Genomic DNA, 26,787 nt, shown 5'->3' with positions numbered 1-26,787 from the left:
CACACACTTTCTCTTCACTTTTTTTTATCTTTCACATTATCGACCCCACTCCTTTTGACCGCTGACCCCATTTGATAAAGATTTAATTCCATTTTTTCAGCACTCTGTGCTGTAACTGGCGGGTTAAGTGAGGTGTAAAACATCTGATCAGAGAGCAGAATAAATGACTATTGATCAGACCTCTGATCAGCTATCACTGTTTCAGGCTGAACTATGGACTTTAATTAACCTAAGACTTGAAAACACAACCACACAACAGCTTTGGGACTTACTGTGCTTAAAGCAGACATTGTATGGATGAAACTAGTGACGACCAATATGCTTGTTTAAAAACTAAACATGGATTAGTCCATCTCTAAGTAAACTTCCCTAACCTGGCAGCGCCAGTGTTGTATATAAAAAACAGGGCATTTAGTTAGAGTCTATTTTCAACCAAGTGTGGTAGAATATTTACACGTGGTGAATTGTGGGATTGAGTCAAAATAAACTAAAGTGAAGAAACATGTCAGCCAGTGCAACAATGCAACTCACTCATGTGTTTTTAATTGGATAACAATGGAGCTCTATGGCACAGAGGACTGAGATATATCAGACAATATTTGCTACTAGAACTAGTTAATTGTTGGTTTTGGTCTTTTAATTAGATATCATCAGACATATCCTTTAACTTAAACTATAACATCATTTTTGCTACTGATAGGGAAACCTTATGTTTTCTTTAGTCTGTGGTTGGTTCTAATGAAATCTCCAACACTCCAGTGTATATGTAACATCCCATGATCACAAAGCCAGTAACAAACTTTTTCTCAAAGTGGTGTTTTAAAGATTCACGTTTAATACACGTCAGCAAGGCTCATAAATAAACCCACCTCTCTTCTGTAGCACAACAGAAGCAGACTGAGGGACTTCTGCAGTGGCTACTGCCGTACAACTAATACTCTGAAAAAGTCCTTTTTGAAAATTTATCAGCCATTATCCTACATTCTCCATCTTAGAGTTGATGATAAGTAACCACCAGTGCAAAGTGGTCAAAACATATTGTGAAGGAGGACTGCAGTATGGAATATGGTATCACCTACATAATCTTTGTCATCATAGTATTTGTTTTTCTTTCAAAAACTGAAATTGGTATATGTTAATGAGGTGTTTCCAGCTTTAAAAAATATATGTTTTTATTAATAGGAAGAAACAAAAACAGATCATGATACCAGTGGAGATTAAAATGTGATCAACAGCAGTGAGGCAGCCTGAGGAAAACCAAACAGTTGGCTTTTCTTGAATCTGTCACTGCCAGCAGATTCCACAAGAGTAATTTTTATTTTGTCAAATCGTCCCCGAGTGGAATGAATGAATGAATGTGAAGTGTATTATAAAATAACAGTACAGTCAATCGTGATTGCTGTGTAAATGCTTAAGTTTGGTCTCAAATCTCAGATCTGAACTCTCTACCTTCTGATATAGTTTTCTGTCTCATTCTTGCTGAGAATTCGGGCCCCACATTGAACTGCAGGACAGAACAGGTCCGCACAGCTCTGTCACTTCTCAGGTTCACCTCCAAAAATATTTGCGGCAACTGCTGTCTGTGAGTTACCATGTCCTATCTCTCTGCTCTGCAGCCACACTGGTCAAGGCACATGTAAAGTCTTACTGTGAAGCACCTTTGCAGCTCAGCTCTGTATAGTCTCAAAATGAGTTCATAGCTTGTTTCATTCCTTTTTTGTAGACATTTTTTTCCTTTTGAAGAAGACTTCTTTCAATAAATAACACAAATATATTCATATGTCATATATATATATATAGATTAACATGTATAAACTACATGCATTTCATATAATTTAAATAATTTATATGTACAGTTCTTCCTCACACACTCATGCCCTCCCTCCCTGCCCCTCTCAAGCAAGTTCTTCCATAACAGCGGTGCTGCACCGGTTTGTGGATCTGCAGCACATTAATGTGAAATATCATTTAAATGGACCCGGGATGTCTTCAGTAGAAGTGTCGTTTTATAGCAGAATGTTGCTCCTCACCACCGTGACACATAATCCTGTGGTAGAGAGCATTGAGGACAGGAAACTAATTCCTATATAGGAAGTAGAATTCCAAACAGGTACTCCCCAGCAGGGCTTGTTTACGTCCTATGACGTTTCCTTGACAACGCGCAGACACAGGAGGTGTCTATGCGTATCCACCTCCAGGCCACCTTAACGCCATCCTGCGTCAGCGCTCGAACGTACGTCTGCGTCGTTTTGCACTGCGAGTTCCAGTTTTTGTCGTCGATACCCCTACAGCCGCCCTTGAAGGGCCTCGGGGTCCGACAGCGTGTCTCGTAAAAGTACTGTTTGATGTCCTGCGTGGTAATGCTTCTAATATTGGCCAGAACAGTAACGGGGGACCCCCTGGTGTCCACTGCTTGGGTTTTATCCGTTACCCACATGCTCTCGCTGTCACACACAGAGTATTCCCCACGGTAGCTTTTGTGCTCAGCGTAACGCTTCTTCCGTGTCTTGTTACCCGCCGCCCCGCCTTCCGGCCCGCTGCTCACGAAATCGTCCGCGAGGTACAGCGGCGGCGGCTGCAGCGGCGGCCTGTCGCTCAGCAGTACCCGAGGCGAGTTGAACCGCTTGTGCTGCCTGAGTAGGTCCGTGTCCAGCATCATCACCTGCTGGTCCGCCACGCCCTCGCTGCTCCCGCCGCTGCGGCCCCCCGTCCCCCACTGCTCCGCATCGCCCTGGTCATCTAAGGGAAAGTTTGCGCTGAGGAGCGGGGGCAGCGTGTCCTGGGGTTCCGTGTCCCTGCTTTTATCCTGTTGGCTCTGGTTCCCCCTGGTCTTCCCCCTCGTGAGGTCAGCCTGAAGCAGCTGGATGATAAGAGAGTTTAAAGGGTCGGGACTTGACTGCTGCTGCTGCTGTTGCCCCTGGCGACTGCTGTCCATGTTGGTTGCCTGGATACCATAGAGGTACACTAGGACCATCACATACAACAGGATGGACATCACTAGATTCACCTGTAAGATCTGAAAAGACACAGAGAAACAAACCTTTAAGGGGAGTAAAACAAATTTTCCATCTCAGTTACCAACAACCACAAACATTAGTTTGCACCATTAACTGAAAATGGTAGTGAAAATCTTTTGAGGCGTTGTGGGAACCTTTGGCTTCAACTCTGATAACAGGACCTAAACAACAGCAGCTGTGAGTGTGTGTGTCTGAGTATGAACACACACTTATGAAAAATTAACACGCCACTACATGTACAACATACCATGCGGCCATAAAACACCCATAATTCTGTTCCAAGTAATACACGGGAATGCTTGGCACAAGCATTTAAAAGAGTGAAACCAGTGTCACGCACACAGTTAGCTGTGTTCCAGTAAGTAGTCTGTGTCGCTTTATAACTGTGCCTATTACTTTTTAGCTGAAGAGGTTAAAACACAGCTCCATGCTGTAGGCAGTTGTAGTTTACTTGGAGAGGCAGTTTTGTGATGGGAGGGTTGCCAGTTTGAATCCCCAGACTGGCTGGATTATTCTGAGAGGGGAACACCCTGCTTCTTACTGAACAGCCTGTACTGCATAGTTCTCGTAAACCAATGCTGTTGGCTTATTTGAGAAATACTAAAAGGGTTAAATTGTTCTCTTTTAGGCAAGGCTGTCAATCAGGCTGTTATGCAAGAAAAAAAACCTGAATCAGTATTTAAGGCCATTAAGTAGACAGAGTCACACTGTCTCTTGCAGCCTACATGACTCCTTACAAGTCCTTGATGTACCCGTCCCAAAATAATCAAGAACACACTTGTTTGACATGTTAGGATTGTTAAAAGTGCCTCACATCGCAGCTGCTGCACTATGGTTGTTGTCTTTATGGCCTCCAGCTGAAGCAGAAGCCAGAATGCTACCAAAGCAGCTCTACCTGATCTTTTGACTGGGGTTATGCTCTGAGTTCCCCTGCCAGCAATAGCGACATTTACACCTATGGTTTACTTGGGGGAACCCAGTTATCTGCTCATGTCTAAGTAAGTTCCGGCTTTGTGGTCGTCAGTTTGTTTTGATTTAAAATCCCCTGTGGTGATCTGCATATCACAACAGAACAACGTACAGCATTTTTCTAATGTCATTGCCACATGCCTATTCCCAGTCAGCACGGGTTAGGATGTGCTGCTGGTGTGAGCCTCGGGAAAGTGTTATTGCCACTGCCTCATTCTCAGAAAAGCTGTGTTGCCCCCCCCCCCAGACTTTATTTCCTCAAGGAAATCCAACTGACTAACTCTCATTCATAAAGTTCCACATATTATCAGCCCCCAACTGCAGCCACAGTCTTCCACTGTTGGCCTGCAGCTAACTTGTTGAGAGTGCTTTATTATTGTTCATTTTATCTCTTCAGTCTGACATGTTAGGTTATGCGTCTTTGCCTTCTTGAAAATGACCACTATCACCTCTGTACAGTATCTATAAAGCTCCTGTGAGAAAACATCTTCACCTTGATGTTTGTGAACAAATTGTTTCCACTGTCAAGTTGAACTGAGCTCACCCACCCTCACCCATGTGACCCAAACTTGGCCACCAGCAACAAGATTGACACTAGTCATATATGCAACCTGAAACTCAACTTCTCTGCTGCACTTTTATTGCACAGATACTCTGCCCTCCTGCCCATTAGAAATGTATGGAATCCTCCTCAGCTGTCAGTTGTTAGGAGCACACTCGGTTCTCCGGCTTCTATGGTAAAAACAATGCAACTTTCCCTTGTAACTTCTCTGCTTTGAACTGCACTAGACTCTTATGTGACCACAGGGGTTTCCAACAGATGTTTAGAACAGAAGTGGGCCACCTCTGATAAATTAATGACCCCTTCAAATTATTACACTTAATTGAATTAAGCCCTTAAAACCCTTAAACCCTCCCAAAAGAGAAAATGAGTTGAAGATAGAGGCTTCTCTTGTTCTCATAGCAAAGGTCATGTGAGGCTGTTTTTAGATTAGGTTATTGTCAAAACTGATCACAAAAGATTAACTGACCCTCAACCCTGAACAAGGAATAAGAAGTTTGTGTTTATTGACTGATTGGCTAAAGGAAAACCAGCTGGACTGGTGCAGTTTCTATAATCTGGAATGTGTGTGAATATGAAGGGTACAGGTTTTGAAACAGCAGTCATGCTTTTTATCAGCTTGAACGCAGGTTTTAAGGACATCCTGTACCTATAACCAATATGTACTTGTTTTCATAGATATAAGTCCAATCTGTGGTCCAGGCTAATAAACGTTTTCTAAAAGGGAAAATGTCTGCAATCTATGTCAAAGTCAAACAGCAAAATTAGTTACCAGCATGCTTTTCTTCTATGTCACCTGCTGTAATTATGGTATTCCTACAAATAAGCAGATGGTGATGTGTATTTTATGGAGGAATGGGAAGTTAGTCAGTGTTACAATCAAATGCACACACACATCTTCTGTAAAACTTCCACAGACAAACAAAGGTTTGGATGTCTTTCAGAGAGAGGGAAAGAGAAAAGAGGTGAAGGGTAAAGCACCGACAGCTGTGAACAAAAAGAGGTGACTTGTCCCCGTCAGCAGTGTTATGGCTCAGTGATACAGCTGTTGATGGAGGGAGGGGCATCTGTTCAGCAGCAATGTCACCTTACAATCAATGGCTCAGAAAAGACACACACACACAGCTTTGTTATAACCCAAAATCATGGTTACTTCAATATGTAGAGAAATTACATTCAGTGGGTGTATTCGATAACATTCGACAGCATAAAAATATTTACAAACAAGTGGAAGAAAGAGAAGAATATTCAGCTTAGCCTCAGTGCCATGTCAGTTTCTTCTTCATCTATACTAGACACAGTGATAGCAAATGGGCTGCATTTATATAGCGCTTCCAGTCATGTCAAACACTCGTTTTACGCTGTAGGTAACATTCACCCATCCACACACACTTTCATACAGTGCAATTGCTTCAGGGGCAATTTCAGTATCTTGCTCTAGGATATTTCGGCATGCAAACTGGAGGAGCCAGGGATCGAACCACTGACCTTCTGATAAGTGGTTGACCCACTTTACCTCCTGAGCCACAGTCTATACTGCAGTAGCTGGAGGAGAGAAATAGCTTATTCACTGTGATGCACCCTCTAACTTTCAATTAAAGAAAAGCCACTGATATAAACAAAAAGTAGCCCAATTTAACACAAGCCACCAAAACCTGTTTTATCCTCCCAGTCTAATAAAAGGCAGCTCAGCTGGGCAGAAAACTGCTCAGTCTGGTAACACTGCAAATAAACACCTTCACTTCAGAGCTGAGACTGAGGCAAATTAAAAAACTGCCTTAATGGTGGAAATAAGGAATTAAATTAATGAACATGAATTAATGATTACCAATTAACTTACACACAAATAAAGCCCAGAAAAATGTCAGTATCCTTTCAAATATAAATATGTCTCATAAAAGTCAGTATTTTTGTTTAAGAGCACATCTGGATGCTGCTTACATATATATATTAATATATCATATACTGGCAGTACCTATGGTCATCAAAATATCAAAAATAATACATGTGGCAACAGGAACAATGTTTGTTCTCCTCCCTTAAAATTGGACAATATGAAAGTCAGAATCATGACATTAAGCACTTAATGAGACACTGACACTACCTTTGAGTTTTTCTCTCTCTCTGCTTTGGTTAATGAATCTGTGAATGAATAAGGATCTCTTTGTAAATCAGGCACTGGGCCTGTGAAACTGCATCACGTCAGACAAATTAATTTTGCCTCCTGCTGCCATAATTACTGTCATAAAAGTGTAGTTTATGATGTTGACATTCAGGCTGGGGGTGGCTAATAAGGCTGGGTGGATGAGCGATAACTTGCTCAGTGGGCAGGGTGATAATGAGACTGTGTGTATGTACTGTATGCTGCTCTGTATTACTATGTTTATAGTGGGAACAAACGTCCGCACAAGGACAGGAAAATGAGGAAACACCTCCCTAGTGAGGACACTCTGCCCGTCCTCACCTCTACATGAAGTTATTTTAGGACAAGGACTTGGGTTTGGGTTTAGGGTTAGGCTTATAATTAGGTATTGGTTACACTAAGGTTTGGGAATGAATTTAGTCGCTGAAAGTCAAAGTATGGGTGTACAAGAGATATAAAGGAAAAAGAGAACAAGGGTGGCAGATGTTAATGCTCCCAAAATATAAAATGCAATGCAATATATTGTTGTGCAGTAACAGATTGTCAGAATATTATGAGCCCACCTGTTTCAAAGGCATGAAGGTGAATCCAGTCAGACACATGCTGTAACTTGTCTGTTTGATTGTGTGACTACAAAACTGATGATGAATGACAAACTCATTCCCTGCATTCAGTTGGCTCCATTGAAACAGTGGTTGAAAATGCCAGAATTCTGTTTTTTTTTTTTTTTATAGCTATATTAGCTCAAAAAAGTTGACATGGTCTAAATGCTTTGATTTCTTCTCGAGGCATACAATATCTGTCTTTACTCGTCCCACATCTTTGGAAGTGGCCTCTATCCTCTGTGATACCAGCAGCTTAAGTTGCACTGAAATTAGCCATAATTCTCACTGTTGCTTGAAACAAGACAAAGGCAGCACCAGTGAAAACATACAATCATACAAAAGATGCACTGCTCTGTTGTAGCGTTTAAGTAACTGATCCTTGATTAGATTAACTGCTAAATGATTGATTTGTATTAGAGCAGTGTGACTGAGAGCTCGAGGACTTTTATCTTGCTGGTTGTCTATACATGTGACTTATCTGTTTGGCTTTATTTGTTTTCTGAATTTCTGTTAGCTAGCCAGTTGTTACTGCTAACGCGTAATTCTTGGAACTGAACTGTTTGCTCTTTTTTTGGCATTTTTGGCAGTTACCAAACAGCTTCAGGGGCATTACCACCTTCTTCTGGACTGTAGTACTGTCCCTACTTTGAATGTAGCCTGGAAAACCAAGCCAGATCATAATCAGATTTGTTTTGTGGCTAAATGTAAACAAAAGTCTATTAAATTGCATCTGGATTTCTTCACTTTCAATGGTGACTAGGAAAACTACATGTATGGAATCATCAGTCAATCTGATTAAAAAAAAAAAAAAAAAACAGCTTTAAAAATTGGTGAGTTTGCCCCAACACAAGGCTTAAAGCACTTTTTCCACTAATTTCTAGAAATGCACAAATTTCACATTTATGGCTCAGTCCAGAGTACAGTGTGGTGACACCGTTAGCTCATTCCATCAGAGCCACTGAACAAACACAAAAGTTGAAACTGTTGTGAACCTCAACTGTGTGCTGCTTGGCAACATGTTTGGCTTGTATGTTTTCCCAGTTTGGTGGAGGATTAGCTGTTTCAGGCTAACTCCGTCAGTTTGTGTGTGTATAAGTGCAACACCATGACTTTTGATTTCCAGAGTGTGATCTTATTCCTATTTGTACAATTGAACTCATCTCTCTTCTATCTATGATGGTAGACTTTTTGCTCTGCTTCCAAGCATGCCAAGGACAGGTATAAACGCTTTTGCATTTAGATGTGTTTAGACAACATACCCCAACCTTTACTCTCTGCATGTGCACTGTTGATAGCCACCAACCTTGTTCCTCCAAGCTGTCAAGTTTCCTGGAAGTACTGAAAGCTGCATTGCCTTGAGCTTGAGGTCTGAGCAAGTTCAAGATTTTCTGGTGGATTTAAAGTGTTCCACCAGCCAAGGTCAGAGAATTTGTTAACCCACAGAGGACCATGCAATCCTTTAGTTGCAGTAATCACCAAAACATAGCTTCCACTGAATCTGTTTCAGAGCTTGTTGGTTACTTTTAGGTGTAAATGCAGTTTAGTAAATCACTAAATCAGCAGGTCTGGGCAAGAAGAAACATCTGAAGCCTCAGGGAGCAGTCAGTGGATTCTTTACATTCATCTGAAGATTAGAGATTATGTGCAGTTGTATTCAGGACAGGAAATACTAAACTGTTGAACATTACCAGCCTGTTGATTTTAGGGCAATATTACCATCAGCATCTCTTTCATAAGCTCACAATTTTCCTTAAACTGACTTTCCCCCCTCAAACAAGAGGGGATTTGACATTGCAGTAAGCATGTTTACAAGAAATTCACCATGTGCCTCTGAGCGCTGTGCTTCACACTTAAATGGATAATTGCTCAAGGAAAATATATTTTTCATGTGACATTCAGATGGTACTGTGGCCTGAAAATAGTCGCAGAACTGGGTGAAACTGGAATGCAGGTTTTTCGGGCTTTGTCGTCCCCTACCACCACAGCACTCCATGTGACTCCCATTAATTTAACATGAATATTGGAAAAATGTTTTCAAGCATTTTCTTTTACCAGTGAACCAGACTGCATGTCTTTCATTAATTATCACAGTTTTCCGGTCAAAAATCTGCCAAAATGATAAATGAAGTAATTAAACAAGATGAATCACAGAGTCTGCTTCAGACACACACAACATGACTTTGTTTTGTGTGCTGATATTTCATTCATTCATATCATTAAAATTATTTGAATAGAGGCCCCATGTTAGAAAGATTTCCTATACTAGATGTGTTCAATACATAATCAGACTACCTAATAAAGACACTGAAATCATTCTGTTGGATGCATTTTCAGACTCCAGCAAGTATGACTTTGTCCTGATTGGGTTCTCTAACTAAAGAGGTGCTAAAACCTGCAACAAAAAGCAAAAAGTCTTTCTGTAGTTAAAGCTGAATCACTGCACCTGCTTGAGATCATTTTTAGCCGTGTGGCTCTAGGGATGGCAATGTCCTTCTGTTGGTTGGTCCTCCATTTTGGTCGACACTGTAATATCTCCAAAACAAATGACATTCCCATGAGCCTCTGCTGTACTTGAGGCAAGTGATAACATGCAAAAATTGAAGGCCAGTTTATGTGCTGTGTCTCAGACTGGATACTTCAGTTAGTACACGTACATATAGGACACTGTGTACACAGTATACTCAATGATGTAGTGCGTGCATTTTTTTTTTAACACTGCAAATGCTTGCAGGTAATCAGTGCAGTCCACTGTTGTGCACTGTACAGTGTCTTCCATTAGTGATGCATCCATAGTGGGCGGCTGTGGCTCAGGAGGTAGAGTGGGTCACCCACTAATCAGAAGGTCAGGTTCGATCCCCGGCTTCTCCGGTCCATGCCGAAGTATCCTTGGGCAAGATACTGGACCCCATGTTGCCCCCAGTGTGTGTATCATCGATGTGTGAATGTGTTAGAGTGCTTTGTAGAATAGAGCAAGCGCTGTATGAATGTGTGTGTGAATGGGTGAATGTGACACGTAGTGTAAAGCACTTTGAGTGGTCAATACGGCTAGAAAAGTGTTATATAAGTATGCTATATACAAGTCCATTTACCATCCTAGATTACAGTCGTTCTACTCAAAACTGGTGGAAATGTGGGCTGGTTCACTAGATGGCACCAAGGCTCCAAGAATCCTAAACAGAACCAAAAGGGCAACAGAGCCGCTAGTGCGGCTTACTTGCTAAATTTTTCAGTTATTAGCTGTAAAGTGTAAAACATTAAAACTGATATAGGAGAATGCTTATTATCATACATTTTGTATTTTGTAGTGCTGAGCTGAACCTTTGTATCAGCAGAGAAAGACAGAATGCATTTCTGGGCAGCACAATTCAAAAAACACATCAGCCACTTTGTGACTGAACACTGGGTAGTCTAATGATTTTCTAGCTGTATGATGGTTCAGTCAACACAGGAATCATATATTATGTATGGTTAAATTCTATAATCTTGTATCATGTACATATATCTCCATAGCCAATGATAATATTAGTACTGCTTCTCTTTGAATCATGAGAATGACCCCAAAGTCAACTCTAAAATCTGCACATGACAGCACTTACCTCAACAAGACCAAACTCAAATTGATTTAACTTCAACAACAACAAAACTGAGCCTGACAGACAAAAAAAAAAAAGAAAGAAAGAAAGAAAGAAAGAAAGAAAGAAAGAAAGAAAGAAAGAAAGAAAGAAAGAAAAAAAAAAAAGAAAAAGACAGCTCCATACCAGAAAAAGGCAACTTTGAACACAATCAGTAACATGAGCATCATAAAGGACAAGTGCAAGGTTTTCCCTTCTGGCAGGCAAACCTCAGATATCTCAGCTTCCGTAAATACAACAAGCAGTTCCACACAACAGTGTTGCCATACAACAATATTATAGACAGACAGATATTATGTCAGAAACTTACTTATCTTATATTCTTCATCAGAGTTAATGACCATAGATGAGGGTTTGAACGTACCATAGATTTGAATGGGTAAATTGAAAGATTATCCCTCAGACTCAGCTTTCTCTTCAACAAAACAGTCCATATGCTGGATCAGCTCACATGTCACTCTCACACTCCACCTAACCCTCAGACACTTCAACTCCTTCACTCAGGAAAGCAACTTGCCCTCACACTGCTGACCTTCATATAAACTGTGGCAGCACATTAGCCACTCCATGAGTAAGGCTACCTTGATTCACTGTCACTGACACACAGGAAACAGGCATGAGGACAGGTCAGGGCTTGATGAAGCAGTGTCAGCCCCAACCTCCAATTACACAAAAAAGGGACCAGACTATTTTTTTCTAACTTGTCACTTCAGGCTGATTTTGCACAGCTTTCTCTGTTTCCCTGTAAGATCTCTACCAGCACACCATAGGTAACACATTCAGTAATAACAAAGGAAGACTTGTCCTGGCCTATTCCACTAATAGTAACTGCAAATAAATGTATGACTGTGTAAAGCCATTTACCAAAGTCTGATGTAACTGTAACTGTCGGTACATTTTCGGGCGAGAACTTCCTAGAAACAGGGCTTGGGCAAAAGACAATACACCCCAGCTACACTCCCCCTGCTGAGGTTATTATGATAGACCAAAACTATATCCTGTAACTGAACTAAAATTGTCTTGTCTGATAAGCTAATATACCAACAGATGTGCTGTTGGTCAGTGTACAAAAAGTGCAGCCTGAGCAAGGGTACTTCCCCCATTCACAATTTTCCTGTCTCCCTCTATTCAATACATCCTTGTTCCTCTTCTTGTGTCAAAATTTCTTTATAATCTTGATTAAAAACTCTATCTTAGTTTTTTTTTTTTTTTTCCCTTACAGAAGCCATCATTCAGTAACCTTAATCCCACCAGACACAGAGAAATGTAATGATCCTCTACACACAAACAAAAACCACAACTACGCCCAGCTCTCCATCACAAGACCTGTGTTATGTAAAACTGATCAATCAGAAGCTTTTCAGGTCAAATCGTAACCGTTACAGGAGGCGTCATGTCCGACTGAAAGGCCTTGTTGTTGAAATTGAAGTGAAAATGTTCACAGAGAAATTTTTGACATTATTTTTAGATGAACAAATGTTTGTAGACAAGTTAATGATGGTTCTTTCACCCCTTTGCTCCCTTCATAACTTCAGCTTAAGGGGCCAAAGAGCCATTAGGTCGGTGTCCAACCCGCTTCCCTCTGACATTATCCCTCCTTCATCCGCTCATCATCTTACTCTCCTATCTGCTCATATTCATCCTCACTTCAGCTCTTCCTCCTCCTCCTCCTCTCTCTTTCCACTTGTGCTGTCATCCTTCTCTAAAGCCCTATTCACACACAGGAAGAGTATTATGTAATTTATAATACCACACTCCCTCCCTCCCCAGCCCCACCCAGCACACACGCAAACTCCAACTCCAAGGAAGAGAGGAAAAGTTGCACAGCTAAACCAAAGTCACATCAAAATATGGACGGTATTCCACAATCACTGTGTCAAATCTTTTCCAAATTATGGAAGTAGATCTGTCCAGCACTTGCCTAACATGCTGCTGCTGCTGCTGCTGCCGCCGGTAAACAGCTCTTTTTCCATTTTTGTGCCCTTTACAATCTGGAGTTCACTGGGATTGGAGGGGCGTGTGTGCCCAGCAAAATAGTTGAGTCCCATGCAGCTACATGTGTGCATGTATCAAACTTTCTATTTCATTCTCTGGGGGCCAAAGATATGTGCTAATCATTTCTTAGAAAACAGACCTTGGTAAAATGCCAAGATCCTTGTCTCACCTGCACCCCACGCTCTCTGAGGCTGTTAATCTGGTACAAGCCTGTGTCAAAGCTCAGAGCTGCTGCACACAGAAATACACAGTAATGCACATGTAAGCATGCACAAATGTGAGTGGAGGTATAGGAGGTTTATAAGGTGGAAGAACTGCCCTCAGGATACAAAAATGTGTCTCTTGCATGCAGTCTGTAGCTGCAGACTTGTGCCCTCTGAGCTTTTAATACCCAAGGGATTGATTCAGATAATCAGCCTCAGCGTGGCAGCGTCTTAGCAGGAGCACAGACAGGCTTCCTCTGCAGTGACATACTGACTGTGCCACTGTGCTGTGATGGATGGCTAATAGACTGTCACAAATGTGATGTTTTGAGTTTTTCACGCTCACATGTGTGTATGCCCGTGAGCCACACAAATCCCTAAGGGTCAGTTTTACCGGCCTGTAAATTTTCAACATCTTCCCACATTCAGAGTACATGTCAGGTAAAATCATAGTATGTGTGGGGTGCATGTTATGTTTGAGTCAGCAGTGCTGATCACTGTGAGGAGCAGGGGATATCTGGGGCCAAAGGAGCCCAGTCTACCTTCAAGTCCCACCACAAAACCCAAAAAGCACACATGTGCATTGTCTGAATGTTCACAGCAAAAATTATAAAGTTGAGCATTGGGTCTTCCAAGAAAATGTCACATTTGAGCTTCAGTATAAACAAGACACAAGACTAGTAAAGTACCAAGTAGTTTTGTGAGCATAACCTGAACTACTATTCTCACAGTCCAAATCTTAAAGTAAATCTTGAAACTCTCATTTGATCAGTAAATAAAGGCGTCAGTATACTTCAACGGAAGTGCTTGTCTGAAACCCCCTCCCCCATACCCTTACAATGTCAGATTTGGGGTTGTGTTCACCTATTTCTGTCAATTCATCAAACCAACAGTCACACCCACTTCACACAGTGATATGCCAGGTGTGTGGAGGTAGGAAAATAAGCAGGTTCTGGGCTTTTCTCTCAACTGAATGAATGAAAGTGTGCACCATTAACCTCAGATTTTCACAACCTGCCTCCAAGTATGTCTGTTCAGAAGAGCTATTAGAACTTTTGCCTCCCAACTATTTCACTATCAGCTGCTTCTTCTGTCCTCTCCTGCTCTCTCTCTCTTTATTGCCTCCCATCCCTGTAGAATTAAACTGTTCACCACAAAACATCATTAATACACAGTGCAGCAAGAGTCAGGTCAGAGTGTGCTTGTGCTTCTGTTCTTGCCCCCCCCCGCAAGTGTCAGTGGGCCTGTTGCAGTCTAAGTCAGATCATATCGCGTTCGCTATGTTTTTCTGTGCATCTAATGTGTGTGTGAGTACTTTAGAGTGATGTGGTCCACCATGAGGAATGTAAACCTAACACACATGGAGGAGCAGCCTCAGACTGGTGTTTGAAACAGAGAGAAAAAAAAGTGTGTGTGTGCATGTAACTTTTATGCGCAGCTTAATTAGCGAGTACATGCACCTCCTCTGTCTAAATCTGTTAATTAGTCTTGGTGCCAAGTTAACCATAGATGACTAAGTGAATCAAAGCAGCAGGTAGCTGTGTGTGTGTGTGTGTGTGTGTGTGTGTGTGTGTGTGTGTGTGTGTGTTCTCTGTGAGGCTCAACACTCCTGTCAGTGAGTGTGTATCTGGCTTAATGTGTGCCAAGACTTTTTTTTTGTTTGTTTGTTTCTGTGTGTGTCAGTGGTTGTTTTTGTGTACATGGAGGATCATGAAGGACACAGACAGTACAGACCTGCAAGCCAATTCAAACAAACACGAAACCACAACTGCGGCCTCATCGCTTCAAGGCAAACACAGACAGTTGATACTTGATACTTCTGCAGTTGAACAGATCACACACAAAAATATTTGTGATTATACTGTAGATAAGTTTTAACACTAGGAACATCACAGCCCAGCCCTTTATCGTTAGTTAGAGTGTTTTTCAGAAGATTAAAAACACATAAATAACAATGAATAACATATTTCCCACATACCTCATACATACATACATACATAAGTACTAAAGGTCACGCAAGAAGTCATTCTTGAGAGAGAACGGTAGATTGTGTGTGTCTGTGTGTGTGTGTGTGTGTGACTGACAGAGACCACAGTGCAGATGCAGTGTGGGCTCATCAGGGCGTGGTGGTGATAATATGCCTCCTAACTGACACAAATAATTGCACACACGCCCCTCCACTCCAATCCCGGTGAACTTCATTGTAAAGGGCACAAAAATGAAAAAAGAGCCATTTACCGGCAGCAGCAGCAGCAGCAGCATGTTAGTGCAAGACAGACGCCGACTGGCCCGTCTGTCTGATTAACGCAGGGTAATGACAGAGGCAGCCTGGTGGATGTCTGGCACTGAGACGGCTGCTGGACATGTGCCAGGACAGGAAATAGGCAGATAAGAAGGAAGTAAAGGAGAGAGAATGAAAAATTAAGGCTGAATTTCAGCCTGTATCAGCAGCAGGCAGCTTTCAGCAAAAAACCACTGTGCACTACCTGCATGGCGGCAGACAGACAAAATGATGACTTGCTAATGAGCATAGTGGAGCATTTAGCCAAGGGGTACCCACACTTTTTTTTTTTTTTTTTTTTTTTTTTTTAATGAAAGCTACTCATATAAGTTTTACATAAGGTCAGAGGTCCAGAACAAAATAAAGATTAAGAAACACTTGGTAAATTAATCAACAAGTCTGAAACGAATATAAGACTCTTTATCCCATACAACAAATCCTCAAATAATGGCCTTTTTAATATGAGACATTCCTTTATTTATATTCAGTAATTTCCACTGTTTCCCAGTTAATGCAAACTCAAAATATTACACTATATTTAATATGTGAGTTGTTGTAATAGGTCACAGGAAATTTCACCATCCTTATTACCAGGCCTTTATTTGTTAGTGCTGGCCACACCTGCAGCTATTATTCAAATACTACATACAAATACACGTGTGTGGCTGCCAGAGGCAAGCAGCTGTGGTATGAACTCATACTCAGAGCCGGACTGCAGGACAGTAACTGTATATTTCACTTTCTGATGTGCACTCAACCAGTTTTATCTGAACATCCTGCTGCTGAATTATTGGTAATGTTCACACATCACTTTGACTGTGGCAACTTCTTGTCATGGTAATGACAAGCTGGAGGGAAAACACACACACACACACACACACAGAGACTTTGATCCACACAGAAGTGTACAGGCATGTTAAATCACACACACCTGTTTTTACATGTCCTTCTATAATCATAGGATAAGTGACAGACTGGTCCATCAGGACCTCAGTCGGGACTTGAATCCGAATTCAGCAGTTACAGAACCAGTGCTTTTTTTCAGGAGTTGATGGACCAAGATCTTGAGAGTAGGCTGAGATTTGGTCTTAAATCAGAGAACCATGCTCTTATTGGTGAGATTCAAGAGATGAGAAAACCTAGAGTTTTATTTATATCAATTATTTTTGGTTTTCAAGATTCCCCCCTGACGTCCATATCAGGCTGATGCAAGGTTGCTGATTGCAAAATTCAGATAAGTGATACTGTCAGTAAGGTCCTGTAATATGTGTTCCAAATGCTGTGGACCCAGAGAGGGGGGTGGAATAAGAAGGGGAAAAGAAACATGATGCAGATGGGGAAGAAAAGAACAAAGCCGATAATGAAGAGACGATGAGGTCAGGAGAGGTAGCAGCAGGAGGAGAGACTGAAAGTGGAATACGTCAGGGAGGCAAAAAGAGGCTAAGAGAGAAATAAAAGTGGGAGATTAATCTTTTTTTAGAAGTTGGAGTGAAAACAACAGTGACCAGCAAATCACTGTCTAACCTCTGAACTGATTGTAACTGGGACGCCAGCCTGGTAATCTACTGGCAGTAATGCTTAATAAGGGAAGCCAACTGCTGTCAAACACTTCAGAAGGAAAGGAGGAAGAGGAGGAGGAGACAGAGTCAGACTTTTGCATATTGGACCCTGCGTTTTAGTCTCTCAGATGACAATGAATCAATGTCCACATGGAAATGAATAATGATGCAGAACGGTAGATGTTACAAAAGGTCAGACTTCATGCATTTATCCTGGCAACAAATGAGTATTTTGTGATATAACTCTGGGCTCTCAGACAAACAAACACCTGACACTTTAACTTCCAAGACGATAAGATAGAAAAATTCCAAACCAAATCCTCTTAGACGTGCGGCAGTATTTCAGCGCGTAGCCAGCAAATAAATGTGACTTCATCAACAGCATGAAGATTTTGATCATTTATTGCATTTTACCTTCCATGTGTCTCTGTTGTACTGACCCTGGCTCTAAGGGCAAGTGATTAAACTTCTGTTGTGGCTGCCAGGCAAAAAGTGTAAGGACATCTGCTCTAAACTAATTAGAGATTCACCGGTGTGTGTGGAGTGGTGCTGACATGCCTTAACCACCAGCTTCCAAAAATTTCTGTTCATTGAGTCATCCCAGCCTATTGGTACGTACTGCAGGAGCAGAGCAGTGGACCGTAAATTTAAACGCTGCAGCTAACCACGCTTAGATCTCACAAATCCCGGTAGTGAAAACAAACATGTCACTTTAATTCAAAAGTCTTAAGGCGCTTTTTTGTTTGTCTTCATTTGAGACGAGCCTGTTTTCACTGCATGTTTCAGACGGTCACTGCCTGCTGTACATGTAGCAGGTCTTCTGTTAACTCAGTTACACAACTGACACTTTGAGCAAAGCAATCTGATTAGTTGGACAAGTTCCCACTGTGTTGTAACTGAATCGCAGCTATATATGTTTCATGGCAGCTTGCCAGCTCCTGTGATAACCAGTAGAAAACTTGCATGTCCTTTGTGTGTTCTATTCTCATACGCTAACTAATTATACAGGCCAGACTCACAACGGACACAGAAGATAAAAATCGATGCAGCAGAACCAGAGATATTGTCTATTTCTATCTAACTTGGCTTCATCACCCCCAGTTTGACCGCAGACGGTTCGAGATTTGGGTGTGTGATGCTGTAGCATCAAGCATGCAGTGCTGCTTCCCAACACCTAGTTTCAGATGTGTGAAATCCGTAGAGCTCCCCTTTAACCATACAGGCTATAAAGAGAGAAGCAGTGACTTCTTGGGGAAATATGTCAAAGGAAAAAAAAGGCTGAACATAAAGATAAACAGCACACAAGTGGAGAAAACTATAAAGTTTTAACAGCCCCCACTTAGGCCTTCAGGGTATTGGATACTAAAGGTATTTTGGTTGGTGTGTCACTTTATTAAAGACCTATTAAAGGCTGTGGAGGTGGCGCTTTGACTCTCACACTTCCAAATGCAGGATTCCTGTTTGCCTATGATGTCACATAACCTAGCTACAGTCTGTAGAGCACTATATTAAGAATCACTGGTGATGAAGTGTTTGATAAAACTCTCATTAGTTTAGTTTCACACAGGCATTTACACTTTAATGGAGCATTATGAATATACTTAAATATAACTACAAAATAAATGTTTTTCAAAATAAGAGAGCCAGTGGGATAAAACACACATGCAGAGGAGACAGACAGGACAGAAGCAATGTAATACAAGTTCAATACTAATGATGAATATTTTTTTATGTTTTGTGAGAGATTACAGAGTAAATTCAGTTATCATGAAAAAATTCCTCATCTAAACTCTCTATATATAGATTCTGACCCCAGTGACAACCATTAATGCCCGAGCCTCCCCAAACCTTAGGGAGCTGAAGGACACAACTGTTATCCACTTTAGACCACCAACAGTGTCTGACCAGTTTCCCTGAAACGCTGTAAATTCCTGGATTCTAAACTCAGTGGGATGTTTGGTATGAAAATGACATGTAGTGTGGTGCTGTATTGGCTAGTGCAGTCAAACCCTGATTCAATACCAGCTTCAATACTGGCTGATCATCATCGTGCACAAAATAAAACCAGTTCATTTGTCATTTGTGGCTCCAAGCAGAAATCTGCTGGCTCAGGAAACCATGACCATAGTCTATCAATCTGAGACTGTGGCGTGAATGGTGTGCATTGTAGTTACCGTGGAGACCCCAGTGATGATGCAGTCAGGGCGCTTAGCGATGGGGCTTAGCAGAGCAGTGTGCCAAACCAACAAATCCTCCAGAGGGATTTTAACCCGGCAATGTCTGAGTCCTAATACTGTCCAACTGACTCCAGATGTTACGGCACAGAGAGGAAGAAATTGAATGAAAAGATCCAGCCTGTAGCTCAGTTTCCAGCCAAGTACTTGTAATTGTAATTAATGAACACAGAGAAACTGAAGACATGTTAAAAAGGGGGGAAAAAAGAATGTCTTTAGTGGCCCAAAAAAGATTTGTGTGAACACAAACAAAAACAACATGATCAACACTGCCTCTCACATTTGTTGTGTTAAGTACAGTTATGCTTGGAATCAAAGGTATGCTGAATGGCTCCATTCACTTACACAACTATTTACAAGTGACGTCTGTGGTCCTGAAATGACTTCAAATGAGAGCCAAAGTATTTTTATGTGGCTCAGGGAAGCCAAATGCCTCCAACGACCTGTAGTATTTTCAGTGTTTCCAAAGCTTGCATAAAATGAACTTACTGAGAGTTTCATTAAAATGTTGCTGAAGTTAAGCATGTGTACCTGGAATAGGAAGCTGTTTACAAGTTGATCTGTGTGAATGTTTTAATCTCAAACTCTCTCTCTCAAACCATCTGCTGTTTGAATACTGAAGTGCTTGATTCCACATAAGAGAATTTGTGGTGCAATTTTATAAATGAGGCCGTGTTTAACTACTTGGATCACGTGTTGCATTAAAAACCTAAATGAAAAACAGCATTTAGAAAGAAGGGAAACACAGGGAAGAGCTTTGCTATAGATAAACAAGGAGTGGCAAGGCTATGTTGTGGACATGAGAGAAATTCTTCCAGTTTTACTCTGGAACAAACACCTACTCTCTGCATTAAAATCTCTCTCCCACCCTTTAACCACAACATAATCTTGTTTAAACACATGTAGCCAAATAAGCAGCCATACTTACCACCACATTTTATTGGAATAAATAGAGTGAAACCCCATGCCATTATTTAAGCTGTGATGATCCTCCTTGTCTTCCTCCACCTCCCACCTCGCTCTCTTTTCATCCCTGAGGTAGTGCAGGGAAGGGCAAAATTCCTATCATAACAGTGAATTACCCTCTGAGTGTTTCACTGCCTCCAGCCAGGTGAGTCATCTGCATTTCAGGGTGATTATCCCTTGAGAAAACTAGTTTGTGCACGAGTGCGGTTGCAAAAGTGAGCGGTTTTGGGGTGTGTATGTGTGTGTGTGTGCGTGTGCGTGTGCACATAGAGAGGGAAAGTGATGTTAAAGTGTGCGCGGTGATAAAAGCTGGTGTAAAAAGAGGCAGTTTATATGCACGTTAAGGTCAAAGTGTTGTGTGTTTAAGAAAGTCTGGTGCGAACAATACAGGTGTGAGTTGTAACACAGAGTGCAGGTAAATACGTATGTACATACCCACAGGAACACATTCCTTCACCTGACAGAGAAAACAGGTGGGGACACACACCATTCAGTGACTACATAAACCAGCGGCACTCTCTCAACCAGTCAGAGCCAAACTGGGGGGGGGGGGGGGGGTTAGTGCTCACAGAGTTAGAAGCTATGTATAGGGTGTATTAGACCAATCAACAAGCTCATATTTATCCACAGAAGGGTCTGTCCCTGTCCTGTCCTGACAGATTTCCATCTATCCAAAGACATGTTGGGCCAATCCCATTCATTTGTCTAAAGTGAGTGCCATTCACAATTGCAGTAGCCAGGCTATGTGTGCACTTGTGACTATAATAATTGTTAAAAGGTTCATTGTTCAAAAGTGACCCCCATCTGATCCTTTAACATCCAATGTGACTTGGTACAGAAATGGCCCATTCTATGGAGACAGTGTGGCAAGGGAAACTGATGATAAGTCATTACTTTGTTATTGCCAAGCTTTAGATGGAGAAAAAGTTCCTTATTGTCTTGGAGCGCACAGCAGAAGTCCTGGCAGGACACCAGACCTCATTATTGGTTATTGTCTGTCAGCAAGTCCATCCATTAGATAAAAACTACAGTAAAGAATTAGAGTGGAGCACAGATGATTCCCATAAATGTTACAAATAAGCATGCAAGGATCAAATAAATCTTCTGCAGAGCTTTCTGCAGGGCTGACCCCTTTGCAAGACATATTTTCATCCATGACAGATCTCAGTCTAACCCCACTAACCCAGGTAAAAATAATCACAGAATGCAAAACTAATGTTTGTGATTGGCATTAAACAATGCAGGTTTCATAATGGGGGCATAAAAATGTCTCCTAAAAGTCTGTATAGTTAGCTAAGCTAAGTTAAGCTAAGTTAAATCCGTTTTGCAAATGTTTTATTATGGCGGAAATTGCTTCAGCAGATTGTGCCAAGCTCTACAGGCACGCAATCCTACATTTCCCATAAAGCAATTCATTAGTTATTTTTGTCAGAACATGTCTTGCCACGTGTGGCATTAAGCCTGCATTAAATTGTATAAATTCACAGAGAAAGCACAGTGATGCAGCAGCAGGTGACCATGGAGAGTCCACAGTATGAGTGCATCATCATAACCAAGTGGTTTGTCACTGAAACGTGTTTCTATTTATCCGAGCCGTCTCACTTCACACAGAGAAGATGATCTGATGAGTGAAACCAGCTGCTTAAGTGTTTGGGTGGCAAAGCCAATTTTCAGCCTCCTGACCCTCAGTGGCACATGTTTGTCCCTCCCTGGTCTATTGGATAAACGAGTGCAGCAGTGTTGACACATCCCTGTTTAGTTTGTGATGAAGAAATAGAACGAGACAGCCTCTGTACGTCTCCTTTTTCCACAACAGGCCAGACAGACAAAACAGGACTGGCCAGTGTTGGATGTCTGTGGTTTCCTCAAAGAGTGAAGGAAAGGAATCCTTTATTACTTTGATGTGGTTTCCATTATGCCCTACAGCTGACAAGGTCCACTCTGACTGCCATTACACACACACACACACACACACACACACACACACACCAAACAGTGGTTTGTGCTTCTTTTTTGTTTTTAAATCAGTTTTCTGCCTCTTCCCAAGCACTGTGTGACACATTTGTTTGTTGAAATCACTCTAGAGTTACATTTAAGGGCTCTTGACTTCACATCACACCATCACTTAAATCCACAACCTCTCCACAGGCCTGACACAGAGCCTCGGGGAGGACAGTGAAACAAAGACTGAACCCAAGAGTAGGTTGACAGCTGAGAACTGTGTGATCTGAATGCTCACACAGGTTGTGTGTGAGAGTGAGAGAGACTGAGCAGTAATAGGTTATAATAACCAACCCAAATCAGCTGCAGAGATCAGGGGAGCTAATCCAGTGTCAAGCCTAATAGAATCACAGACACAGGAATAGACTGTAGGGCTCAACAATGGCTTTGACCTTGCTTCAGTGTGTGTGTGTGTATGTGTGTGTATTATGGTAGAATTTCCTGGAGTCAGATCTAGATTATCGGCCAGGCAAAATGGCCAAAGTGGGTGATTGTCCCAGAGCCCCAGAACTCAAAGGGTCCCCAAAAAACGCACATAATCTCAATAGTCAATGAAATCACACCCAGTTTGTTTGTGACCGGCTAGTGATCGAGATTGACAAGGGCCAGAGTCCAGTGATCCCGCCCTCAATCTCTTGTGTCCACACAATCTGAGGAATGTTAGTCTCCGTTGTCATCCTCACTGCAGCCATAATGTTTGCTTTGTTTTGGACTGTCTGCTTTCAGAGCTCCATGTTTCTTAGTGCGTCCTAATTGGTTACTGCTCTTCTCTCTTATGTGTCTCCTAGACACTACAGGCACATGAAATCCGATTTGTTTGGGAACTAAGGTAGGGTCTGTAACTCAAGATGTGGTCAGGATTCTGGGACTGGCAGATCTGGGCCAAAATCATGTAGTGTTGTTTTGAACAGTACCTAAACTAGGAGACTGAATGAGGCCCCAAGAAAAGCATCCAAACCCATTTTAAGTCCTATTGCATGTTGGACTCACCCTCCCCACCGAGTCTGTACTCCATTGGTTCCAATTTATGTCAGGTCCTTGGACCCCAGTTGCAGGTCTAGTTTAATTGCAAATTCTAAGTGGTGTTCTGCTTTATAGTTTTGCTTTTGCTTAATAGTTGCATATTCCTAGGTTAATGGGTTTCATCGAATTCCCAGCAGATCTGGGACATGCTAATATTCCATTACAGAAAAACATTGCACAAATAGTCTGAGGAATGGCTCATTAAGAGGGCCCTCTGGAAGGTTCATCTGTCCATGGGTCCCAAGAGTAACAAAGAACCCGACCAGTCTGTGTCAAAGACATCAACTTTAAACTTTTGACATCAGTGTTTTTACCACATCACATCAATTCCTGATGCCATGCAGGAGAAATGGGAGCCCTCAAATTAAATCCACATGTCTCTGTCTTGTAATTACCATTAATTAGCTCTTAAACCAAAGTAAATAAGGATCAAATTGAGTCATTAACACATGCAGTACACATGATCCCCTAAATGATTAAAGAACCAACTGCACCAAATTTCCACAAGCGTGTAAACAACATCAGACAATAACTGAGCTTCTGGAACAAAAAGTCATGATGCATTTGTTCACGCTAGGATCTGCTCCGCTGTTTTGTTCACCCAGGCACTGTTTGTCATCTGACTGTCATCTGAAAATAATTTAGTTTTTTAATACTGTCTTTCCTGTGTTTCCATTGGTTCTGACTTAACAGGAATGATGATGGAAATTATAGTCAGACTGATAACTTCATCATTCTCTCATTTACTTATTTCTTCTTTGTCCATTGACAAACTTTTTCTTTATATATATATATATATATGAAGTGATATTATATAAATAAATAAATAAATAAATAAATAAAAAGGAAATAACACAATTTTCAGTTCAAGACACTTTGCTGCTACAACTTTCTTGGTCTGGTATCACCAATAGCTTATGACTAATGTGTTTGTTTGTCCCAGTGTAGGCTAACGTTAAACACATAGATATTATACATAGATACTCTATTGTAACCTTACATTTTACCATTTACTATTATCCCATAATTTTCACTTGTGGCCACATGATGGCAAAAGTTAGATATGCTCACTTTAAGATCACCAAACATTTTCACAAAGATCTGAGGGCATTGCAAGCAAGAACATTTCACTGGTCCTCACTAGGGTTTAACTTTGAGATTATAGTTATGGCTAGGTGAGTGGAAAGGTTTTGGTATGAATCCTCTCATTGTAGGTCATCGTAAGTTATAGTCAACTCAAACATATGTGTTTGTTTGTCCCAGTGTAGCTGCCAGCTCTAAAAACACCTGCACTAACTGTATGGACAGGCTCTTTGAGTAAAAGCACCCCTGACCCAATTCAAAGTGTATGTTACATGTCTGTGCACATGTATGTGTTTACACTGTAAAACATTTACTGTCTGAAATTCAACAATATTTCAAGACGTTTTAGGTTCTCAAAATAACTATTTTGGGTCAACAGTCTTAGGATGAGTCATAACTTTGATGGTGGCACCTACTTTGCCTTATGTGTTCAAATGTTGGAGCTACAACAGAGAACAGCATCTTGTCTCAGCTACTTTAGACAAGAGATATCAGATTTATTCCTGTCTTTCCAAACTCAACTTTGTTGTTTTTGGCTCTCCAAAAAGCAGGAGAGAACTTTGTATTCAATATCTGGTTACCATTCCATAAACTTTTAATTAAAAGATATCTGATTTATGAATGAAACTCTTAAGGTGTTTTCGGCTCTTGACAGCAGTGAAATATTGGATGATTAAGGACCTGTCAACTATTTGGCTGTAGTCCATTTATTTCGGTTTGGTTTCTTGGTTTCTTTGTGTGGCTTTGCAGCATCTCACAGTATTTGACTGGTGAGAGGCATAGTCTAGTTTTACCACGAGTGTTGACAAGGCATTGTTAAAAGATATGAGGGGTTGCCTTACAAAAACACATTACAGTAAACACATTACCCGAAACTACACATTATGTGAAAACAGATGTTTTAAATGTCATGTCAAACATGACTCACACAATCTTCCTGTCAAGCTATCAATGCCAAATTAGCAATTCCTCAAGCTCAGTGTTTTCAGTCTTCTTTCCCTGACTTTACAGGCCATGATCACTTTAGAGGAGGGGATATTCTTTTTTTTTCAAATGGGGATAAACTCTTGTTAGAATGTCTTTTCTCATATAAAACACTATAATGTTCTTCATCCAAACCAGCACCTAAGCACTCTAACATCAAAGCAAACATATGGCCTGACTTTATTCATCTGGCAATGCCAGGACACATGTCTCCAGTCAAATCAGGATGAATAATGCAATATTACTTTGAAAAGTGATGAGAAACTGTAACAAAATAACCCATAGGCATTTATGTTTCAACCCATTTTGTTTACTATACAAGCAATCAAATTCAGATTAAAGTCAAGAGTGTGTCCACAAATAAGTCATGTTACTATTTGTCTTTCTTCTTGTTACCCTGCCAACTGTGGTCACACAAGCTGCCAAAACTATGAATAACCTTTCAGTTGAATTTAAATTCACTTATTTTTAAAAGGTGTCAAGTTCAGATAAGACCAGAACAACTGTGTCTCACCAAACCTTCCAATAAAGCTTTGGAGGATGTAAACAAGAAAATGTTTATGGAGTTATCAAAATTATGCTATGAACTACAACTTGAGCCCCATTTTTAGCCTATATTTGTTGCTCAAATTGACACCATTAAAAGTATGCAGAATTAGCTGTTAGTAGTTCTTTTGCCGTGTACCCATGGATGTAAAGATAAGTATCACTGAATTACTTTGATACTGAGAAAAACTTACAAATGTGATGAAGTTTCTGGAGTTGTAAGAAGTGCATTTGCAACTTCTGTGTGGCTTTACTGACTTTACTTAGTGTGTAGTGCTAGTTAGCAAATGTTATAATGTTAACATGCTAAAATAAGATTGTAAACAGTGTTTAGCGTGGGAGTGTTCAATAAACTTCTACATGCTAGCATTATTACTACAAACATATTATTACCTTTATGATAGCATTTGGCTCAAAGCACCACTCTGCTTATGTACAGCCTCACAGAACCAGAGACAGAACAATTTCTTTAATCGTGTCATTTAATCCATACTTTACACTCGGACACCAGAAACAGTGTCAAAATATCAGACATAACAGGCTTACTGCACTATAACCATTCTCCACTAGTTGAATTACATTTTGCATGCTAGCCACACACATTCTCCTCTGCAATTATCACATTTGTCATCACATTCAAATAATACAGAGGTAAGTGGACAGGAATGGATGCATGTCATGTCCTAACTGTGCCTCTTGTCAGTGCAAGCACACCGGAAATAATGTCAGTTATAGTGAAAATAAGGGTGACATCAGCAGCTGCTAACTAATATAGTTTGGAATTCCATCAGGCAGTGATTGAGGCAACATGGCACTAATTTGCTCCAATCACCTCTAGTTACATGTAAAGGCATGTATGCATGTATGCTGTATTTCCAAATAAAGGCTTTCTCTTTAATTTAGAGGATTCACACCACAATAAATGTCTTGAGGTTCACTGAAGGAAAAGCAGTGACATACACTTCTCAACTTGACATATAATAC

The 26,787-nt window shown here is 41.0% G+C and overlaps 2 protein-coding genes across 5 annotated transcripts in view; one reads left to right on the top strand and one right to left on the bottom strand.

The window, feature by feature from the left end:
* The window catches only part of ano2b (anoctamin 2b), a 197,753-nt gene that overhangs the window by 93,845 nt on the left and 77,121 nt on the right, over positions 1–26,787 (top strand). The window lies entirely within an intron of this gene.
* The window catches only part of ntf3 (neurotrophin 3), a 35,822-nt gene continuing 9,852 nt past the window's right edge, over positions 818–26,787 (bottom strand). Inside the window, exon 2 of the mRNA XM_018684300.2 lies at positions 818–3,016. Within this exon, the coding sequence (XP_018539816.1) occupies positions 2,132–3,016 (885 nt within the window). The 3' untranslated portion in view covers positions 818–2,131. The remainder of the gene's footprint in view (positions 3,017–26,787) is intronic.

This window comes from Lates calcarifer, linkage group LG18, assembly GCF_001640805.2.
Source record: "Lates calcarifer isolate ASB-BC8 linkage group LG18, TLL_Latcal_v3, whole genome shotgun sequence".
Lineage (NCBI taxonomy): Eukaryota > Metazoa > Chordata > Actinopteri > Centropomidae > Lates > Lates calcarifer.
Note: the sequence above shows the minus strand (reverse complement) of the source record. Positions and strands in the feature narration are given on the sequence as shown.